The 21,647-nt window shown below is 42.0% G+C and overlaps 1 protein-coding gene across 5 annotated transcripts in view; it reads right to left on the reverse strand.

The window, feature by feature from the left end:
* ferry3 (FERRY endosomal RAB5 effector complex subunit 3) overlaps positions 1-21,647 on the reverse strand; it is a 75,516-nt gene that overhangs the window by 15,399 nt on the left and 38,470 nt on the right. For 3 of the 5 annotated variants that reach the window (XR_010977649.1, XM_068059093.1, XM_068059094.1), the window contains exons 11-13: positions 18,196-18,398; positions 15,625-15,682; positions 14,301-14,368 (exon numbers count right to left, since the gene is read on the reverse strand). Coding sequence is in view for 4 of the 5 variants with exons in the window: in XM_068059093.1 (XP_067915194.1) it covers positions 14,301-14,368; positions 15,625-15,682; positions 18,196-18,398 (329 nt within the window). In the remaining variant the exon portion in view is untranslated. Of the gene's footprint in view, positions 1-14,121; positions 14,204-14,300; positions 14,369-15,624; positions 15,683-18,195; positions 18,399-18,484; positions 19,131-21,647 lie in introns of those variants that run through there. The other 2 variants (XM_068059095.1, XM_068059096.1) reach the window with 2 other exon arrangements.

Here is a 21,647-nt window from a genome sequence, read left to right on the forward strand (position 1 = left end):
AGGAAGGCGGCAGTTTTGGCTCTAGAAACTGGGGAATTAAGTGAATCAAGTGTTAGCCATTTATCTATTCTCACACTGTCTTCTTCCCTCATTTCCTTTTTTACTTCAGTTCTGGTACTTTTTATATTCAGCCTGATCCTTCCTTGTGTTATCAAGCTGACATCTGTCATATGCCCCTTTTTTTTTCTGCTTCATTCTACTCTCTAACTCCTTCATCATCCAGAGAGCTTTGATTGCCCTCCCTTTCTCCCTTGTAGGAATGTCCCTAGACTATACCAAACCATCTCCTCTTTAAAGGCCACCCATTACTCCATTACATTTCTGCCTGCCAGTTTTTGACTCCAGTTTACCTGGGCCAGATCCCTCCTCAATTCATTGAAATTAGCCCTCCTCCAGTTAAGTATTTTTATCCTGGACTTTATAAATAGAAGCATAGAGTCTAAAAGCCAGGAATTTATACTAAACCTATCTAAAACACTAGTTCAATAACAACTAGTACTTATACAGCACTTTTAACGTAATAAAAAGTCTCACTTTACAGGAACATTACAGAAAATTTAACCAAGTCACATAAGGAAATACTAGGGCAGATCAAAGAGATAGATTTTATGGAGCATCTTAAAGGAGGAAAGAGAGGTACAGCAGCGGAGAGGTTAAGGGAGGGAAATCCACAACTCAAAGCTTTGGCAGTTGAAGGCATAACCATCAATAGTGGAGCAATTAAAATCAGGGATGCTCATGAGGCCAGAATTAGAGGAGTGCAGTGGGGCAGGAGGGTTGTGGGGCTGGATGAGATTACACAGATAGGGATGGGCGAGGCCATGGAGGGATTTGAAAACGGGATGAGAATCTTAAAATCGATAAGATACTTAACCGGGAGTCAATGTAGGTCAGTTAGCATAGGGGTGACGAGGGCATGGGATTTGGTGCAAGTAAGGACACAGGCAGCAGAGTTTTGGATGACCTCAAGCTTACAGAGGATAGAATGTGGGAGGCTGGCCAACAGTATGTTGGAATAGTCAAGTCTAGAGGTAACAAAGGCATGGATGAGAGTTTTAACAGCAGATGAGCTGAGGCAGGGGTGCAGTCAGGCAATGTTAGACATGGAAATAGGCGGTTTTAGTGATATGTGGTCAGTAGCTCATCTCGGGGTCAAATATGACACCAAGAATGCAAACAATCTGGTTCAGCCTAAGACAGTTGCCTGGGAAAGGGATGGTGTCGATAGCTAGGGAATGGATTTTGTAGCGGGGACTGAAGACAATGGCTTCAGTCATCCCAATATTTAATTGGAGGAAACTTTTGGCCATCCAGTACTGGACGTCGGACAAACAGCCTGATAATTTAGACAGTGGAGGAGTCGAGAGGTGGTGGTGAGGTGGAGCTGGGTGTTGTCAGTGTACATTTGAAAGCTGACGCTGTGTTTTTGGATGTTGTTGCCGAGGGGCAGCATGTAGATGAGAAATAGGAGAGGGCCACGGTTAGATCCTTGGAGGAAACCAGAGATTAAAAAGTAGCCCCAGCTGGCATATTCTGTTCAATTCTAGACACCACACTTTAGGAAGGTCATGAAGGCTTTGGAGAGGGTACAGAAAAGATTTACAAGATTAGATTCAGAGATATGGGGTGAGTTAGGAGGATAGACTGAAGGGGGAAGCTGGGGTTGTTCCCCTCAGAGCACAGAAGGCTAACAGGAGATTTGATAGATTTAAATCATGAACGATTTAGATAGAGTAAATAACAGAAACTGCTTCCAATGGCTGAATGGTCACTAACCAGAGGGCACAGATTTAAGGATTTTGACAAAAAAGAGAGGAGACATGAGGAAAAGCTTTTTTACACAAGTGTTTAGAATTTAGAAGGCACTGCCTGATGGAGTGATGGGTACAGATCAATGGTACCTTTGAAAAAGGGAACTGGATAAATACTTGAACAGAACAAAGGAACAGGAGTAGGCCATTTAACCCCTCAAACCTGTTCTGTCATTCAATGAGATCATGGCTGATGTGCAACCTAACTCCATATACCTGTGTTTGGCCCATATCCCTTCATACCTTTGATAGACTTTCGTTAATCACTCTCAGATTTAAAATTAACAATTGATTCAATACCAACTGCTATTTGTGGAAGGGAGTTCCAAGCTTCTACCACTATTTGTGCATAGGAGTGTTTCCTAATTTGAAGGAGAAAAATTGCAGGGATATGGGAAAAAGTGGGGGGGGGGGGGGCGCTGGTGGTGGGCCTAACTGAAATACTGCTCGCAAGAGCTAACATAAATCTGATGGTTCAAATGCCTCCTTTTCCACTGTACTATTCTATGATTCTACAAAAGGGGAAAATATGTGAACATGGCAACCTTTGTCTGTTACTTTGTTTAGCTACATGTGAGAAACGTTTGGGTATCAGTGTTACTCGTTATAGTTCTATCTTGAACTCCTCCAGTGTTCCAGGTACTGATTATTTGGTTATATTTTTCTGCTGATGTTAGCAATTGTGCTGATTTAAACAGCAACAGAACACAGACCATGAAATTACACCGTTTGCCTTTTAAACAATGATTTTAACCTGTTTAAATGAGTTGACAAAAGGAATCTCATACAAATGTGTTAAGTGCTTATAAGCTAACTGCTTTTAAGCCAACATTCAGTTTGCAATTCAAGGCTGTGGTCCATTTCTTCCTAGCTTTAATTTTCCACTATAATTATACATGAATTCGAGCTGGCTGACAGCACTGTGGTTTTGCAAATGGAAATCATAGTTGCAGTGCAGAGAATTGTGCAATAAGTATTGACAAATAATTTTAGAACCTACCTCTGACAATTAAGTAGATTAAATCAGTTTACTTAACTATCACAATTTCTTCTGGAAGGGTACATTACCCTCCGTAACCTTTTTTGAATTCTCTTAGGTTCTCTAAGGCATACACCTCTCAGGGCATAAATCTCTCAGCCATTGACCAAGATATAGGCTACAGCAGCTCTGTGGAGACACCCTACATAACTCCTGCTGCCCCAATTGTGCCCTCTTGTGGAGGCAGCCAGTGTGCATGAGATCAGGGATTCAGCAGAGCTGGGTCTCTCAAACTATCACATTTGACTGAACCTTTCAGGCTTCTGGCTATCAATGCTCATAGTGCCGCCATCCAGGTCTGGCTTTCCCAGCCCCAGGTCCTTAGCACATTTGGTCCAGCATCAGTTATATCCCTGGAGGTGCACAAATGATAGCAATTAATTTTATAACATATTTCTCTCTCTCTCTCACCAGTTAAAGATGGCAACAATAGAGGTATTTGCAATCTATGAGGTTATAAACCATTCCATCTGCCAATGAGCAAAACAATGTAAACTAACAGAATTCTGCATTTACTACAAAACAATATGATTAATGAAATTGTGACCGGATCAAGGAAAGTTGATTTTTCGCCAGGATTATATATTTTTATATATGGAATCTTAACTTATTAAAATATTTGAAGCTGTGGTTAATTTAGAGATGATTTCCAAGTAAGTGTATCTCAGAGTATAAATATGCATCATATCCTGGAGCTGTCATTCTAAACAGTTAACCTTAAGCTCTCCCTCTTCCAATGAACGGGCTGGTGGGCGGGGGGGGGGGGGGGGGGGCGTGGTGGTGCTGTTCCCAATCCCCTCCCGCCCTCGCTGCAATTTTACGCAGGGTGTCAGCAGCGAGAAACAGCCAGCTTGCCCCATGCCAATCAAGGCCCTTAAGTGGCCAATTAAATGCCACTTAATGGCCTCCTCCCTCCACTGCAGGTATTTTACCCTCAAAGGCCACACGGCAAAGGCTCCAAGAACCCCACCTGGTAAAACCAGGCAGCCTTCTTGCGGGCTGGAGGGGGCCCCTCCGGATCGGGCATGGTGTCCCATGGACAACTGTCCCCCAAGCCCCACCACCTCCAACACACAACACTCTTCCTGCCACCCATACCCCCACCCCCCAAAACGACCTCCCTTGCCTCGCCGGGGCCCGGCCAATTGCTACCGGCAAAGGCCTAAAAAGTTATAAGTTCAGGCGCTGTCCTTCCTGTTGCATCCGATGGCTAGGTGTAGTCTCAGCAGTGGCCACCACTCCTGGTGGCGCTGCTGGGACTAAGAACTGCCAGCCTGCTGATAGGCCAGCAGCTCCATTAGGTGGGACCTCCTGCCTCAAAGAGGTGGAAGTCCTGCCCAAGACCAATTAAGGGCCTAGAAAGTGAAAAATCCCGGCATGGCTCCCCAGGCCCAGCGGAAATGGGCTTGCTACCGACTTTTCGGTTGGTTATGGCCATTATCTTCCCCAATGGAGGGTCATTCTGGATGGTGACCTTCATTACATTTTTAGGTTTTAAACTGATTTTTCTAGGGGTTAATGAGCTACATCAGTCCTATAGGCAGACCTTGCTCCCAATGACCCAGGGTGAAGCTTTATCTGGCCAGTAATTTGTAATGAACCAGGGATCAAAAACACAACCTCTTCACTGTATTTCAACTTACTTGTTCTAACATGGCGCCTTCATGGGAATCTTCCTCAATTTTGCAAGGCAATAGGAAAATACAACATATATTTATATAGCACCTTTAATGTTAAAAAAAAGTCCCAAGGCGCATCACAGGAGCAATATAAAACCGAATATGAAACCGAGCCACATAAGTTGACATCAAGGCAGATGACCGAAAGCTTGGTCAAAGAGGTAGATTTTAAGAAGCGTCTTATAGGTAGAAATTGAGGTGGAGAGGTGTACTAAGGGTATTCCAGAGCATAGGGCCTAGGCAACTAAAGGCACGGCCATCAGTGGTGGAGCAATTAAAATCAGGGATGCTCAAGAGGGCAGAATTGGATGAGTCCAGATATCTCGGAGGGTTGTGGGACTGGAGGAGATTACAGAGATAGGGAGGCGCGAGACCATGGAGAGATTTGAAAACAAGGAGGAGAATTTTTAGAATCAAGATGTTGATTGATTGGGAAGTCAATGTAGGTCAGCAAGCACAGGGGTGATAGATGAACGGGAATCGGAGCGAGTTAAGACATGGGCAGCAGAGTTTTGGATGACCTTGAGTTTATGGAGGATAGAATGACGGAGACCAGCCAACAGTGTGTCGGAATAGTCAAGTCTAGAGGTAACAAAGGCATGAATGAAGGTTTCAGCAGCAGATGGGCTGAAGCAAGGACAATGTTGGGCGATGTTCCAGAGATGGAAATAGGCAGTCTTAGTGATGGTGTGAACCTGTGGTCAGGAGCTCATCTTGGGGTCAAATATGACACCAAGGCTGTCAACAGTCTAGTTTAGTTTCAGACCATTGCCAGGGAAGGGGATGGATTCGGTAGCTAGGGAACGGAGTTTGGAGTGGGGACCAAAAACAATGGCTTCAGTTTTCCAATATTTTATGAGAGGAAATTTCTGCTCATCTAGTACTGGATGTTGGGTAAGCAGTCTGATAATTTAGCAACCGTGGAGGAGTTGAGAGAGGTGATGGTGAGATAGAGCTGGCTGTCATCAGTAGAGATGTGAAAACTAACTGTGTTTTCGGACAATGAGGGGCAGCTTATAGATGAGGAATAGGAGGGGGGCCAAAGATAGCTCTTTGGTAGACACCAGAAATAATGGTGCAGGAGCAGAAACAGAAGCCCTTGCAAGTGCTATTCTGGATACAATTAGATAGATAAGAATGGAACCAGGGGAGAGCAGTCCCACCCAGCTGGACAAAAGTGGAGGAGTGTTGGATGAGGATGGTGTGGTCAACCATATCAAAGGCTGCAAACAGTTCGAGATGGACGGGGAGGGATAATTTACTTTTGTTACAGTTTCGTAGGATGTCATTTGTGATTTTGAGAGGAGCCATTCTAGAACTGCAGCAGGGGAATAAACCTGATTGAAGGGATTCAAACATGAAGTTCTGAGAAAGGTGGGCATAGATTTGGGAAGTGACAACATGTTCAAAGATTTTGGAGAGGAAAGGGAGGTTGCAGATGGGGTGGGTAGTTTGAAAGGACGGTGGGGTCAGGGTTGATTTTTTGAGAAGAGTGGGTGATGACAGCAGATTTAAAGCAGAGGGGGACAGCACCTGGAGAGAGAGAATAGTTAACAATATTGATTAACATGGGAGCTAGGAGGGCAAGTAGTGCGGCCAGCAGTTTAGTGGGAATAGGGTCGCAGGATCAGGAGGTGGGTCTCGGACAAGATGAGCTCAGAGAGGATATGAGGGGAGATAGGAGAGAAATTAGAGAATTATGCAAGTTCAGGGCTAGGGTAGGGGGAGAGTTTTAGAGGAGATTTGGCTCAATGCGCTAGTGGAAGGGAGGGACACGACAGAGGCAGCTGTCTCTAAGATCCAGACCATCCAAAGAATTCCATGAGCTCCTCAAGCTTATTGTTGGAGATGAGGGTGGAGAAGACAGGGGAAGGGGGTTTAAGAAAATGGTTTGCAGTAGAGAAAAGCCAGGGATTGTCTTTGCATTCCAGGATGATGCTGGAATAGTAAGTAGTTTTAGCAAATGAGAACAGGACCCATAGTGCTATATGTGGTTCAGCATGATCTGGCATTATTTAAAAAAAAATTTTATTTAGAGATACAGCACTGAAACAGGCCCTTTGGCCCACTGAGTCTGTGCCGACCATCAACCACCCATTTATACTAATCCTACATTAATCCCATTACCCTCTCACATCCCCACCTTCCCTCAATTCCCCTACCACCTACCTATACTAGGGGCAATTTATAATAGCCAATTTACTTATCAACCTGCAAGTCTTTGGCTGTGGGAGGAAACCGGAGCACCCGCCGAAAACCCACGCGGTTCACAGGGAGAACTTGCAAACTCCGCACAGGCAGTACCCAGAATCGAACCCGGGTCGCTGGAGCTGTGAGGCTGCAGTGCTAACCACTGCGCCACCCACTGGCGTTGGATGGCTAAACCAGTTGTCAGCCATATCCTTTCAAGTCTGCTCCTGCAGACTTAAAGGAACAGAGATAAAGCCATACCAGGCAAAATGGCCAGGGTGAGAGAGAGTAATGATTTTACTGGGGACTAGGGCATCAAAGGTGGAGGTGAGGGTGCGGTTGAGTAAATCTGTAAAATCTGTAGCTGCAAAAATGATGTGGCAAATGGGAGATCAAAGGCCTTTTTAAAAAAAAACTTGATCGTGGGATGTCAGTATCACTGGCAAGGCCAGCATTTGTTGTCCATCCAGAATTGTCCTCGAGAAGGCGGAGGTGAATCACCTTCTTGAACCGCAGCAGTCCTTGTACAGCCACAGTGCTTTTTTTCTGCAATGGTTTGATACAATGAAGTGGCTTGCTAGACCATTTCAGAGGGCAGTTAAGAGTCAACAACATTGCTGTGGGTCTGGAGGCACATGTAGGCCAGACAGGGTAAGGACGGCAGATTTCCTCCCCCGAGGGACATTAGTGAACCAGATGGGTTTTTACAACATTACGGTAGTCTCATGGTCATTATTAATGAGACGAGCATTTTATTCCACATCTATTTCAATTCCCCAGCTGCATGATGGAATTTGAACTCATGTCTACAGAGCATTAGTCAGGGTCACTGGATTACTAGTCCAGTAACATTACCACTATCTACCGTTCTCCTGAAAAAGTTGGAATTTTGAAAGTGCAGTTGTAAGTGAATTGGGGGATAGTCTTTTCCGGGGCGGATACAGAAGGAGGTAAGGTTGGAGGGTGGAAGGGAGATGTGGTTAGAGTGATACGAGGAAGAGATGAGAGATGGCCTTATCTGTGATTGATGCGATGGGACTAGCAAGACCGGGGGGGGAGCTGTGAATATGGGTTGGGGTGTTTATATGGAGGGAGAAATTAAGGGAGGATAAGAGGGCAATGAATTCAGAGGAGAAAGGGAGAGTATGATGAGTTGAGATGGAGGTTGAAATCACAGATGATAAGAAATCATTCGGTGCAGAGGCTGAGAGGGGAAAACAGTGACAATATTTCAGTAAGAAAATTTTTAATCGAACTTGGAAGGGCGGTAGAGAACAATGATTCTGAATGAGTGGTGAGAGGGGAGGAACAAGGTGAGATGCTCAAAGGAGGAAAAAGTGCCAGAGGAATAGGGGGTCAGGCCAAGGTGTGATCTGGTGATAAGCACCACACTGCCATCATGTTGGTCTTGACGGGGCAAATGGTGGAAGATAGAGTCATTAAGAGGATAGGTGTCATCACCCCAGGTTTCCAATAAAGCCACAATGCTGATGCAATCATCCACAGGAAGTTCACAGATGGCAAGGGCCTCATTCACAAATGACCTAACATTCTGGAGGGAGATGCGTTGAGGGGTGGCGAGAGCTGATCCACTGAGAGTACACAGGGTCAGCAGTGAGAGGGGTGTGTTGTATAGGAAGGAGATAGGCAAGATTAGTTCCCAACAGATGCACTGGGTGAGAAGGTTGATGAGAGAGCAGGATGGGCTGGGGTTGCTGCTCATAATGAGCCAGCACTGAGTGCCTCAATGAGTCCTTTGCAGAATGCCAAGAGAGGCTCATGGGGAAGCTGTAGACTTATCCAAGAGGGAATCCTTTTTCCTCAGCTGAGAACTCCCCCCTCCACCGCCCCACTGTGGTTGACAGGGCCCTCAACTGTGTCCAGCCCATTTCCCGCACTTTTGCCCTCACCCCTTCCCCTCCCTCCCAGTACTGCAACAGGATTCTCCTTGGCCTCACTTTCCACCTCACCAGCCTCCAGATCCAAAGGATCATCCTCCGCCATTTCTGTCACCTCCAGCGTGATGTCACCACCAAACACATCTTCCCCTCCTGTCCCGTCAGCATTTTGAAGGGATCACCCCTGGTCCATTCCTCCATTACCCCCGACACCTCGTCCTCTTCCCATGGCACCTTCCCTTGCAATCGCAGGAGGTGTAATACCTGCCCCTTTACCTCCACTCTCCTCACTATCCAAGGCCCAAACACTCCTTTCAGGTGAAGCAGCGATTTACTTGTACTTCTTTCAATTTAGTATACTGTATTCGCTGCTCACAATGCGGTTTCCTCTACATTGGTGAGACCAAACGCAGATTGGGTGAGTGCTTTGCGGAACACCTCCGCTCAGTCTGAAAACATGAGACCGAGCTTCCTGTCGTGTGCCATTTCAACACACCCCACTGCTCTCATGCCCACATCTCTGTCCTGGGCTTGCTGCAGTGTTCCAGTGAACATCAATGCAAGCTCGAGGAACAGCACCTCACTTACCGATTAGGCACGCCTACCGGACTGAACATAGAGTTCAATAATTTCAGAGCATGACCGGCATTTTTTAATTTTAATTTTATTTTAGTTTGTTTCATCGTTTTTCTTACCATGTGCCAGTTTTTTTCATGTTTGTACTTTTGGCTAGGGCTGTTCATTATTCTGTCATTTAACACCCTCTCTGCACTAATGTTTTGTCCTTTCACCCTTTGCCTTTGCCCCATGACCTCCTTCTCAGTTAATCTCTCTGACCCTCTGTCCTATCAACACCTTCTCTTTTGTGCTTTTCTTTCCATCCCTGCTTTATTTGTTTAATACCCATTCCATTTCTAACCTTTGTCAGTTCTGATGAAAGGTCACTGACCTGAAACATTAACTCTGTGTCTCTCTCCACAGATGTTTCAAGTATTTCCACCACTTTTTGTTTTTATTTCAGATTGCATCTGCAGTATTCTACTTCTATTTATTTAATTGCCTATTTCTGCCTCGGCTGCATTTTGCTGACAGGATCTTTGGCATACTTTTTAAACCCTTGGGGTGCTGCTGCAGATGATCTAAAATCAGGACAGGGGCACTCAATAAGATAAATGAGTGAGAGTACTTCAAACAATTTGAGCAGTAAGGCAATTATGACAATCTTCACAGTTTTAGGCCTTTGAATCTCATTTTCAGCCATAATCCAACTTTGAAAAATGCAGGTCACATCTCCAGAATGAGGAGATCCAGAAGCAACAACAAATATACTTTTCTTCAGATAGTAGGAAAATGTGTTAGATAGTAGGAAAAGGGAAGGAAGAGATGTCAAGAAAACAAGACGACCTACATTATTGCAGCACCTTATCACCTCAGCAATATGTCAAAGGGCTTCATATACAATTAATTATTTTGAAGTGCGGTGAATATTATGTAGGCAAATGCAGTGCCATTTTGCACAGAGCAAGAGATCAACAGTAATGAGATGAATGAACAATTCTTGTTTTTGATACTACTAATTGGGGATGAATGTTGGTCAAGACACCAGGAGATCGTCCTGTTCTTCAAATATTGCCATGGGATCTTTTACACCCATTTGACTCATCAGAACAAACAGAAAAGACATGGGGCTGAATTTTATCACCTTGCTGCACTTTGCGGTGGCGCGCTGTGAAGGCAGCGGCCTTCCTCCATGTAAGTGCTGCCGCATAGCCCCCGCGATATTACGCGCGTGGGCTCATTTAGACGGAGGGGGCAGAGTGGTCGCCGATGACGTAGAGGGTGCGACCACTTGGTCCCCAGCAATGGCGTCTGGCGCCACTGCACAGGCGCCATTTTTAAGGAGCTTCAAGTCCTTAGAAGTGATTTTAATTTTTAAAGTGATATTTTGTTGCATTGAGTGTAGAAATTGAAATAAATGCTGGAGACCCTTTCTCACCCGCCCTCCACCCCCCAATGTTTGTTTTCAGTGCAATAAGAACAACATGAATAATATTCCAAACCCCAACTTTCCCCCTAACCTCTTCATTTTTGCTCTTCAACCCCTTCCCACCATCCCCACAACCAATACGTATAGTTTTCCTCGCTCCCCCACCCCTCCTGCCCTGATATTTTTATTCCTCCCCCGCCCCCCGCCAGAGGTTTCTTGCCTCTGAACTCCATATGGAGTTCCGAAGGCGCCCAAGTTGTGATCAGCGGCTGTAAAATCAGCTTGGGACGTCCGCAGCCAGTAGGCAAGATCATTTGCATCTTATCAACGTTCATTTAAATATTTAGATGAAGGCCCCGTCGACAAGCGGCGGGGGGGAGGGCGCACCGAGGTCTCGCCGCTGCTGCCAATATCCGGCGGGGCCTTCTCGGTGTCATGGGTAAGGGCAGGCCGTTCCCGTTAGCGTTTTACGGGCCTCCCCGCCGCGACCCACAGCATTGGGGGACTGATAAGATATTAAATCATGGGCTGAATTTTATCAAAGTGATGGCACCTCTGACAATGTGCACTTGCTCAGTACTGCACTGTAGTGTCAGCTTAGATTATAAGCAGAAGTAAAAGGTCAAAAAATGTACTTGGTTTAGTAATATAGTTTTTTTCTTTAAAAATATTACATAAAATTTTATTTAGTCAAGTTGTACAATGCCAGCAGAAGAACACAGTGGTATCTTGTGTTTGCTGATATACCTGTGCATCTGCTAGGGGCAGTTTTTGATTAAGTGTCATGATTAGTGAGGTTAAGTGGGCTGGCCAAGAGGGTGTGCGACATGTCTTCTCTAAATTATGACCATGGGAAATGAAAAGCAATAAAAGAAAGGCCAGTAAAGACCAGACCAATCAATGTTCACCCTAGATAGTACAACCTAGTGCATCACCTGCCCCAACTGCTGATAATGGTAAGTTCTGGAGGAAAGCTAAAAACATTGTAGCCAGTTTCAGGAGAAACTCTAGGAAATCTCTCCCATAACCTCCTGTAGTAACCAAGAATGCTGCAGAAGACTATACATACCCATGACTTAACAGTAATGTACTGTTCTGATCCATAGTATTGGCATATAGATAATAGTCATGCTAGGGTCAGATACCAGCATAAGCTAAACTTTGGGTGGTATGCTGCTGTTGATAGCTATTGCATTGGCTATGCTGTTCTGGGGGGCATTTTGAGTATTCTAGGGCAAGAGTGCAACTTGAAAATTATATACCTGCCAGGCTAAACCCCAGACTTATTTTAACCATCTGCAGCTTGAGGCTGTACTTCATACTTTCAGTATAGTACAGGGTTAATATCAGAGTAATATACATCTACATGACCTCCAAGTTGCAATATCAGCTGAAAACTTTTAAAAATAGTTGAAGATCCAGACATGCAATCAAAGAACTGGCTCATGAATGAAGTTCTCAAAATTACCTTCATGTTTCCCTCTCCCACACGGCATTCGGACTTGTTACTTACACTAAGTAATGAAACGTTTACGTAATTGGAAGTAATGCTGGACCAGTTTATAAGACTGTGGGGCTCATTGTTGGGTCATTAATTTCCACAGCCGCAACTTGTGCATGACTGAATGGATAAGCTAACTGCTGGTGGATTTACTACTTTTCCGAACTCGTGCGTTATTGCTTTGGCAATCGTTGTGTGGATTTTCAGCCAAGTACATTTACCAGTAGTCAAGAGGAGCTGACTAAGTCCTTAAAGTTTCTGACTGAATGTTCAATTCTAAAATGACTCATTTACTTGCATATATTGGCATATATTCTTGATTTTTCCAGCAGTTGTTACAATGCAATGAGCATGTTGCGTTTAGCTGCTGACAAAGGAAGTCAACCAGTTTCGTTTCGTGAACTAGCACCTTCCAATGAGAAAATAAAATGTTATACAAGGTATACTGAAAACTGTCCAGGCATCGACAGTACACTGGAGTACTGTGGACCCGCCCGGTTCACATATCAGATTACCAAGCCTGTCACAGAGGATTGACTTGGGTCTGAGCTTCCATTATCAGATGGATCATCCTAAAAACATTTCGACCTAAGATTGATAGTCACTTCTATGATAATCAAACTGTGACCAAGAGCAGGTTGAGCCCTTGCCAGGTGGGTAGCGGTACCAGGAGTTCCACATGAGTGGCATTATAAAGTGGTATATCTCACTACAAGTTGTGTGAATACATTGTTACTATCATTTTCAGAACAGACCCTTCCCATTAAACCTTAGTTCCACTGTTGGAGATACAGATTGCTGTTTGCCTTGCTGCAACTCAATCACTGTAGGCACTGAGACTTAGAAATAGGAGTTGTACTCTCATACCTGACATCTAATTAACACTTTTGTGCCACTGTCATCCCAGGTCGTAGCTTGTTCATCGGCCATTTGACGGACATCTACTTTTAGAGCGGTGGAAGGAACTACATAATGCAGTTTGCGTCATGCTAGCTACCTTTGTTGTTCCTGATGTCCAAGTCCAGTATTGCATATCAAGTTTACTCACTTGGTTAATCCAAATTCTCATGTGAAAGAAGGTCTTTGGAAAAGAGGCACGACTGGATAAGATAATTTTCCATTTAAGTCAGTGACAAGTCTCTGTAGAATATAATCCACTCTCTATAGATACTTCTTGTTTTTTGTCATAGACCCATCTGAATTTGGTCCTGGATCTTCTACTTTAATGGTAACTATGTGATGCGGATACACTTACAGATGGATCGGAACCTTTCAACATCCGCAGTGGGGTCAAACAGGGTTGCGTGCCGGCATCGACACTCTGACATATTTTTCCCTTTGCTGCTGTCCTATTCCTTCAGTTCATCTACAGAAGGTGTCTATTTACATGCCAGAACTGATGTACCTCCGAACAGTCAGTCTCCAGAGGTCCTAGCCTTGTCCACCTGAGATCTAAAGACAAAAGTGCAGCAAGTGCTCTCTTGCCAAGGCTAGGACCTCTGGAGACTGACTGTTCGGAGGTACATCGGAAGAGGAGAGGAGAAACAGAAAGCTCAGCTGGCTGAGAAGAGGGCCCAGAGAAAACAGAGATCAGTGAATCCTGCGCCTTTTCAGCCCACTGCCTTTATCTGCAGAAAGTGCGGCAGAGACTGCTTTGTCAGAGTGGGGTGCCTGAACCACACCAGGCAATGTTTAACACAGAGTGGACCACTAAGGTGCAAACCATCATCTCACGAGAGAGAAGGCTGCCAGTATTGTATACTGCCAAAACAGCCACAGTGCCTGCGGAAACAGGAAAATTCAGTCCCAACAATTTCAGAAAGCGCACACACCTAGAGAACATTATATCCAAATTCAATTCTGAAACTCGGCATAATTTTTGACAGGAATATCAATGTTAGATGCCGTTAATATGTGGCTATCCATTCCAACTGGAAAGCAGAATCTGAGACAGGTACAAAGCAGCGGATACTTCTCCATTCAAAGTTCTCTCCACAGATGCTGACTTACCTGAGTGTTTCTAGCATTTTCCAATTGTATTTCAGATTTCCACCATTGTTGCAGTCTGTTAATTTTGGTGCTAAAATTGTCTTTTACCCTATCAAATACATGACCACAACTGGTAAACTGAGTGGAGGTAAATGACTAAGTATAAAAAAAGAAATGATTATTTAGAAACAAAGTCAGTGCTATACCTGTGGTACAAGGAACTGCACTGTGCGAGAAGTTCCCCCATCCCAGGATGCCATTTCCATCATAAAACCTAAAGGAACAACAAGACACATAGTTAAATAGAAAATCAGAGTTTCACTCAGTTTGTACATTTTCCTCCTCTTCCAACTTTTCAATTCTGAAGATAGGTTGCTATTTTGACTATAGACCCATCTTTTCTCTTTACTGATGCTGTGTATTTCCAGCAACTTTGTTTTTGTTGCAAAATGATATGTAATCACTGGCCAAATTTTTTAATGCAAAATTGCTGCTTAGAAAATTTCTAACATCAAGGGCAAACTGCTTGGCCAGGTGGATATTTCATGGTTCATTAGGTTTTCTGTATTTTCTCCACAGTCTTTTCCCCAAGACACCAATGTGATCGTCTGCTGTGTAACAAATATGGAGCTTCTCTAATATGCTGGGCTCTAATGACAGCTGTAGGCTGTCCATTTCATTCCTTTTAAACCTTGCAATCATGGCCACTCACTGCCAGGACATAAACTTTTAAAATCTGAACTGTAATATGAACTAGATTTAGGGGTATCTACAAAGGAAGCAAAGAATTGAACAATTTGAATTTGCATTTGGAATTAAATATAATTTGTTACTGTTCACGAGTATACATAATTAATAGGACTTAAAATCACAATTAGCTTTGAAAATATAATTTTTAATCTGTTAATTTTGGTTTTAATTGCATATTTAATTGATATAATTACTGTATCCATCACATTCAAGTTTGTTCTATACTCATTTTTAAAAGTCAGAACAACCCCTATAAATTCATGCATCATTACTAAAATCTGTTAAAAAGAAATGACTGAAAAAAGATTTCCGTTTTCATGACGAAAACTAAAAATCAAGCTCCGGTAAACTGCAGTAGCATCCTGGCCCGACACACTGAATTGAGCCACTAAGTGAAAAAAATATTTACGACCCTGGTGCTTGCTATTAGTTACATCACAGATCGGCAAGTTTAAAAAAAAATTTAAACCTTATGCATATAGAAGCTCCACAACTCTCACACACCATGGGTTTTAGCCACCCTAGGAATATGTTCACTGCATCAACAAAATATTAAAGTTCTGCAAACAATACTTGTCTTGGGTCTATGCTTTAATTTTCCACAACAAACTATTTTAATGCCACTTCCTACATATTGTCTTTTTGCTCATTATGAGGAACAAGAATTTGATACTGGGGTGCAAGATGGTTTACGAGAGTGGTGCAGAGAGTGCCTATTCAACAGCATCACCAGCGGAAGAGGAAGTCATGATTAATTGTCAACCCTAAACATTTACTAACCTTTTATACACTTAAACACAAGCTCTGCTCTTTTCAGGCACCAAGGTATAGTCATCTCCTGTTTAAAAAATGAAACATTACTCACAAACTTCCAAGTAACTTGAAATATTTATCACAGGTTTCATAAATAAATGGTTATAAACATATCCATGAATTAATTCCTAACTGGGTCTCAATAAGCTTTACTAACAAAAATAAATAAATGCAACTGGTATTGCATTTATTACTTCTCATGGTTTTATCATCTACAATATTATATGTCCTGATTTTAAAAAATGATTGCCTTTCCTTTCGCATTTTAGTTTTGTCTGAAGGGTCTGACAGTATCTCTGGCTATCTGGAATAGTAAAATTTTTGGCTTTGTGCATATTCACTAACAGTTAAAAATGTTAAAATTGCCAACACCCTGGCATCTCTCCTCAATAGTTCAAGCTGCTAGAATAATTTTGCATTTTATCAAATTCCCGGCAATTCATCAGGCAGTCATATTTTCAGTTTGCACAACACTGTTCATGGCCCTTGTAGCTATGGGAATGACATGATATTCTTACAGCTCAGGTAAAAATCTGCAACTGAATTAACACAAGAGGCAAGTGGCTGAAAACACAAGTTTATGCTGGAGCTAAAAGACATGATTGTCTGTGATATCAAATTGCGTATCTTCACCTCTGAAAGAAGTTAGTTTTAATTTTACTTCTATGCTGATAAGTTGCAACAATCACTAATAATATTTTTTCTATCATTTTATGTTAAATTAATTGCAATCAAATGTCATCTTTTTAAAAAAAAAAACTTTGTATCTGCATTTTAATTTTATCCAAAGTTTATAATTGAGTCTATGACAAATACAATTCTTCCATTGTACTAGTTGATTATGTATAGAATATAAAGAGGGAGTTGACAAGTTGCGAGGTTGTAATTTAATAAAATGGTTAGGATGCAATGTGTGAATAAAGTTTGAGTGTCTTGTGACATGTAGAGCACAGATTAAAACTTTAAATTCAGCAGCAGCTATTTACAATTCTACAAAATAAAAAGAATTTGATGTTTTCCCCTTTCCCATCCAGATGAGAAATTTATTTTTTGTAATCTCGAACAAGGCATCGGTAATTTGAACTGTTTCCAGGTCTTAGTCAATGCCTTTGAACAGCTGCCAAAAGGTGCATGACAGTGAGTCAGAGAACAAACCTTCACTGCTTTAATGTCACTCTATCTTCTGCTTGGTGCCTGGTCACAACTGCAGAGTGGAAATCGGGAATTTCATGGGGTAGGGATCAGAACCTTGATTCAGAACTTCATGAGACCATGCACTGGCATGCAGCTTATGTATGAGCAGAGGGAGGAAGTTACCTTGTGGTGTAATTTAGGCCAGAGAATATGGGTACTAGCATAAGTATGACGGGATTAGCACTTTTACTAGTGTTTTCCTAGTTCTGGACTATAAACAAATATATATAACAAACAGTTATGTAACTGTCATCATGCCAAGCCATTTGATTACTTTTTCCTACATATAAGCAAGAAATTGTACCAGATTGCTTCATAAAAAGACTTCTACTGAATGACAAAGCAGTTCTGCTTGAAGTTAGTTATTCAGCACATCAATTTAAGCAAAAGTTAAGGATTTCACACAAGGTCACTGCTGTATGGTGGGAAGTGAGGCAACACTAAACCAGGAAACTGTATGCAATTACATTTTTTTGGAAACAATATAAAGATGAAAGGACGTTTTGGCATTGCGCAAAATTGTTGGGATTTTGTCCCATCCTGTTGACATTCAGCTTTCCGTCATCCAATCTATTGGTCTAGAAACTATGGCATTCACTGAGAATACAAAATTATTTACTATTAATTTCCACAATTTATTCCATGTTATAATATAGTTATCAACTGTCTTTAAAGTATAATGAATTAAATATTCATAAATATGAAACGACATAGATTTAATTCATATTAAGCACAAATAATGTACTGTTCACAATGACAGCTGTTAGCATTCCGAGGAGGAGTTGGCGGATAAGTGAACTTCTATGCTGTGAACCTAGACTCAGACGACCCAATATTGTGTTTTTAATCAGATCTTGGCCACTTCGTAGCAACTGAACACGTCATCTCAGGAAGAGAAAAGGTTGGCTGCAAGACTTGTACTGCTTCATTAAGCATGCCTCTTGCCAATAAGGAGCAGCACTGAGTGTGTCTGGAAAATGCATAGCCCACACCAACCTGATTCCTACAACGAAGCTGTGTTGAGGAAGGAAGGTAGCAGCATATAAAGTGGGGAAATGATTATCATGTGAACTTATATGAGCCTCAATTTAATCACTTACAATAATTTTGCAATACTTCTATAAGAGCTTTTCACTTTATCTTATCTCATTTCATTAGTCATGCCTACATAAGGCATAAAAGTGTCTTAAATAAACTTAGCTCAAAATAAGATGACTTTATTGTACTTGCAAATGCCTAGGAGACGAGATTCCTTTTCTTTTAACATCCATAACATATTCAGTTGACATTTTTACCACTAATGTATTGTTACATCTTTGTTTTGTCTAAATATTTGCTGCTTACCTCAGACATATCATGCACCAATAAGAGTGGGATAGTTATTGTAGTAATATCATGAGTGCAACAGACTTTCAGAATGTTCCTCAAGCCCATAATTGCTGGATCACGGGCAGTAATATTGCTAGATCTCACATTATCGTCCACACACAGGTGAAAGACAACATGAACTTCAGAAAGATTAGAATGCCTTGTGGTGTAAAATTCTCCTGTAGGAAGTAAATAAAAATCTTGCTATTAAAATACTTTCTTAATTATGTGTATTTCAACCATAATAACACACCTACAGAAATAATAGAATTTGGGAAAAATACCTTAACTGACAATAGGGAAGATGTTAGGAACATAGGAAAAGCAGCAGGTAATTTAGCTCCTCGAGCCTGTTCTGCCATTCAATGAGGTCATGGCTGATCTGTGACCCAATGCCATACATCCACCTTTGCCCCATATCCATTAATATCTTTTGTTAACAAAAACATACCAATCTCAGATTTAAAAGTAACAACTGATCTAGCATCAATTGCTGTTTGCAGAAGAGAGTTCCAAGCTTCTACCACCCTTTGCATGTAGAAGTGTTTCCTAATTTCACTCCTGATAAAGTTTGGCTCCAACGTTTAGATTACACCCCTTAGTCTAAACTCCCCAATCAGTGGAAAAAGAGTAGAGAGAAAAACCTATCTGTTCCCCTTAGTATCTTGAAAACTTTGATCAAATCATCCCTAACCTTCTAAATTTCAGGGAATACCACCCTAGTTTGTGTAACCTCTTTCATAATTTGACCTTCGGAGTTGAGGTATCACTTTGGTAAATCTACGCTTTACTCCCTCCAAGGTCAATATGATATTCCTAAGGTGTTCTGACCAGAACTGCGCACTCCAGGTGTGGTCGAGCCAAGGCTTTGTACAGCTGAAGCATGACTTCTACCCCTTTGGATTCTAGTTCTGTAGATACAAAAAAGGTGACCATTCCATTAGCCTTTTTCATTATTTTCTGTACCTGTTCATGCCATTTTAATTATTCATGCGCCTGGACGGTCTAGTTTCTTTGGACCTCCACTGTTTCTATATTCAAATGCATTTGCCAGTTTTTCCCCACTCATTTAATGTCAATATCTCTGTACTTTTGCTTCCATCTATACCGCTTACAATGCCCCTCTCTTTGTGTCATCAGTAAATCTGGATATGTGCCTTACTATCCTATCACTAAGTCATTAATAAATACAATGAATAGTTGAGGCCCCAACATAGTTCTTTGCGGCACACTACTAGTCACATCCTGACAGTTAGAGTACCTGCCAATAATCTCTAGACTCTCTCTCTGCTGACACTCAGAAAATTTTCTAACCAGGTCAATAATTTACCTTCAATTCCATGAGCTTCAACTTTAACCAACAATGTCTTATGAAGGACTTCATCAAATGCCTTCTGGAAATCCATATAAGTAACATCCATAGACACTCCCCTATCTACTACTTTAGTCACCTCTTCAAAACATTCAACTCAGATTTCTCAGGCATGACCTCAACTTTACAAATCTATGTTGGCTCTCGGATAGGTTTAAAATTTTCAAGGTGTTCAGTCACCCTATCCTTAATTATGGATTCTAGCAATGTTAGGCTAACTGGTCTATAATTCCCTGGATTTACTCGGTTAGCTACCATAAACAGCAGAACGACATCTGCAATTTTCCAATCTAAAGGAACATTTCCCAAATAGAGAGAACTTTGGAAGATTACAATTAGGGATTCTGCATTGTTTACACCTACTTCCTTTAAAACCCTGTGCTGGAAACCATCTGGTCCTAGGAACTTGCCACTCTTTAGTGCCATTATTTTCTTCATCACTGTCATTTTTCCTACATCAATTTTGGTGTGCTCCTGTCCCTGATTCAATATTGGTTTCCTTGGGATGCCTGGCATACTGACCTCTTCTGTAAACAATGACGCAAAGTAATTATTCAGCAAGCCCGCCATTTCCTTATCTTCATAGACATTCCTTGCAGGTTTCTTTTCATACTCCTTTTCATAGCTCTTTTCTGTTTTGTCACCTTTGCTGTTCTTATATCTTTCCCATTCACCAAGATGTGTGATTTTTAAAAAACTTTTGTATGCTTTTTCTTTTAGTTTTATGTTGTCTCTTACCCCTTTACTTATCCATGGCTGTCTTTTTGGCCCCTTAAGGGGATAAACTGATTCTGTATCAGATTCATTTTTTGAACACCTTCCACTGATATTTTGTCATTTTATCCATTAACAGATTCGCCCAGATTACTATGGACAGTTTCTGTCTTATCCCATTGAAGTCACTCTTACCTAAATCCAGAATCTTAGTAGCTGTTTTACGTTTCTCCCTTTCAAACACTATGTTGAACTCGATTGTATTATGATCGCTAGCTGATACATGTTCACACACCATTAGGCTATTAAATTTGGCTCATTATTCACTCTTAACATAATTGTGCAATTATCAGCAAACATCCCCACTTATGTTCTAATGTTGGAGGGAAGATCACTGATGAAGCAACTGAAGATGATTCGGCCTAGGACATTACCTTGAGGAACTCCTGCAGTGATGTCCTGGAGCTGAGATGATTGACCAACAACCACAACCATCTTCCTTTGTGCCAGGTGCGACTCCAACCAGTGAAGAGTTTTCCCCCAATTCCCATTGACTCCAGTTTGCTAGGGCACCTTAATGCCATGCTTGGTCAAATGTTGCCTTAATGTCATCTCACCTCATTTGAGTGGCTTATCACAGTGAGCATAAGAACATAGGAGCAGGTGGGGCAGCCTATTGAGCCTGCCCCACCATTCAATTTGGCTGATTATCCCCAGGTGTTATGGTTGCGTGGTGTGACGTGGATGGTTCCCACTGTTCAACTCCCCAACTGACCGCAGCAAGTGTATATGTATTAGAGATTTTAGCCCCTTTGGTATTTTTCTAAAAAAACAAACAGACAGCAACAGGTTTTCTTGTAGGTTGTAAAAAAAATTAGAAAATCAATTGTTTACTGATCAATATGCCTTATCCCGAAATTGTCGCAATCGCATCCACTCATGCATTTGCGCGCGCGCACACACACACACACACACACACACACACACACACACACACACAACAGAAAAAAGGCAGCTGGCTTTCAGTGGGAGGATAGGTTACGATAAACCTGTTGAATTCTCAAGTTCTAGATGGATGCAGGCCTGAGATGATTGTAGATTTCGCTCTTGATTGAAGGTTCTGTTGAAGACTGTAGGTTACTTCTAGCTCTCACTGCTGTCTAATGTTGATGTCGGATATTTTCAGCAGAATGTACACTTTCTTGCTTGCTGAAAATGCAAGGTATTAGATGTTGCTCTAACCTGAGTGAGTCTCTCTCTCTCTGGCTGTCTCTTTTTTTAAAAAGGAAAAGCTGTTATCTCTCACCTTCTGTTAGGAGACTTTCTGGTATCTTCACAATGG

The sequence above is a fragment of the Heterodontus francisci genome, chromosome 27 (assembly GCF_036365525.1).
Source record: "Heterodontus francisci isolate sHetFra1 chromosome 27, sHetFra1.hap1, whole genome shotgun sequence".
NCBI lineage: Eukaryota > Metazoa > Chordata > Chondrichthyes > Heterodontiformes > Heterodontidae > Heterodontus > Heterodontus francisci.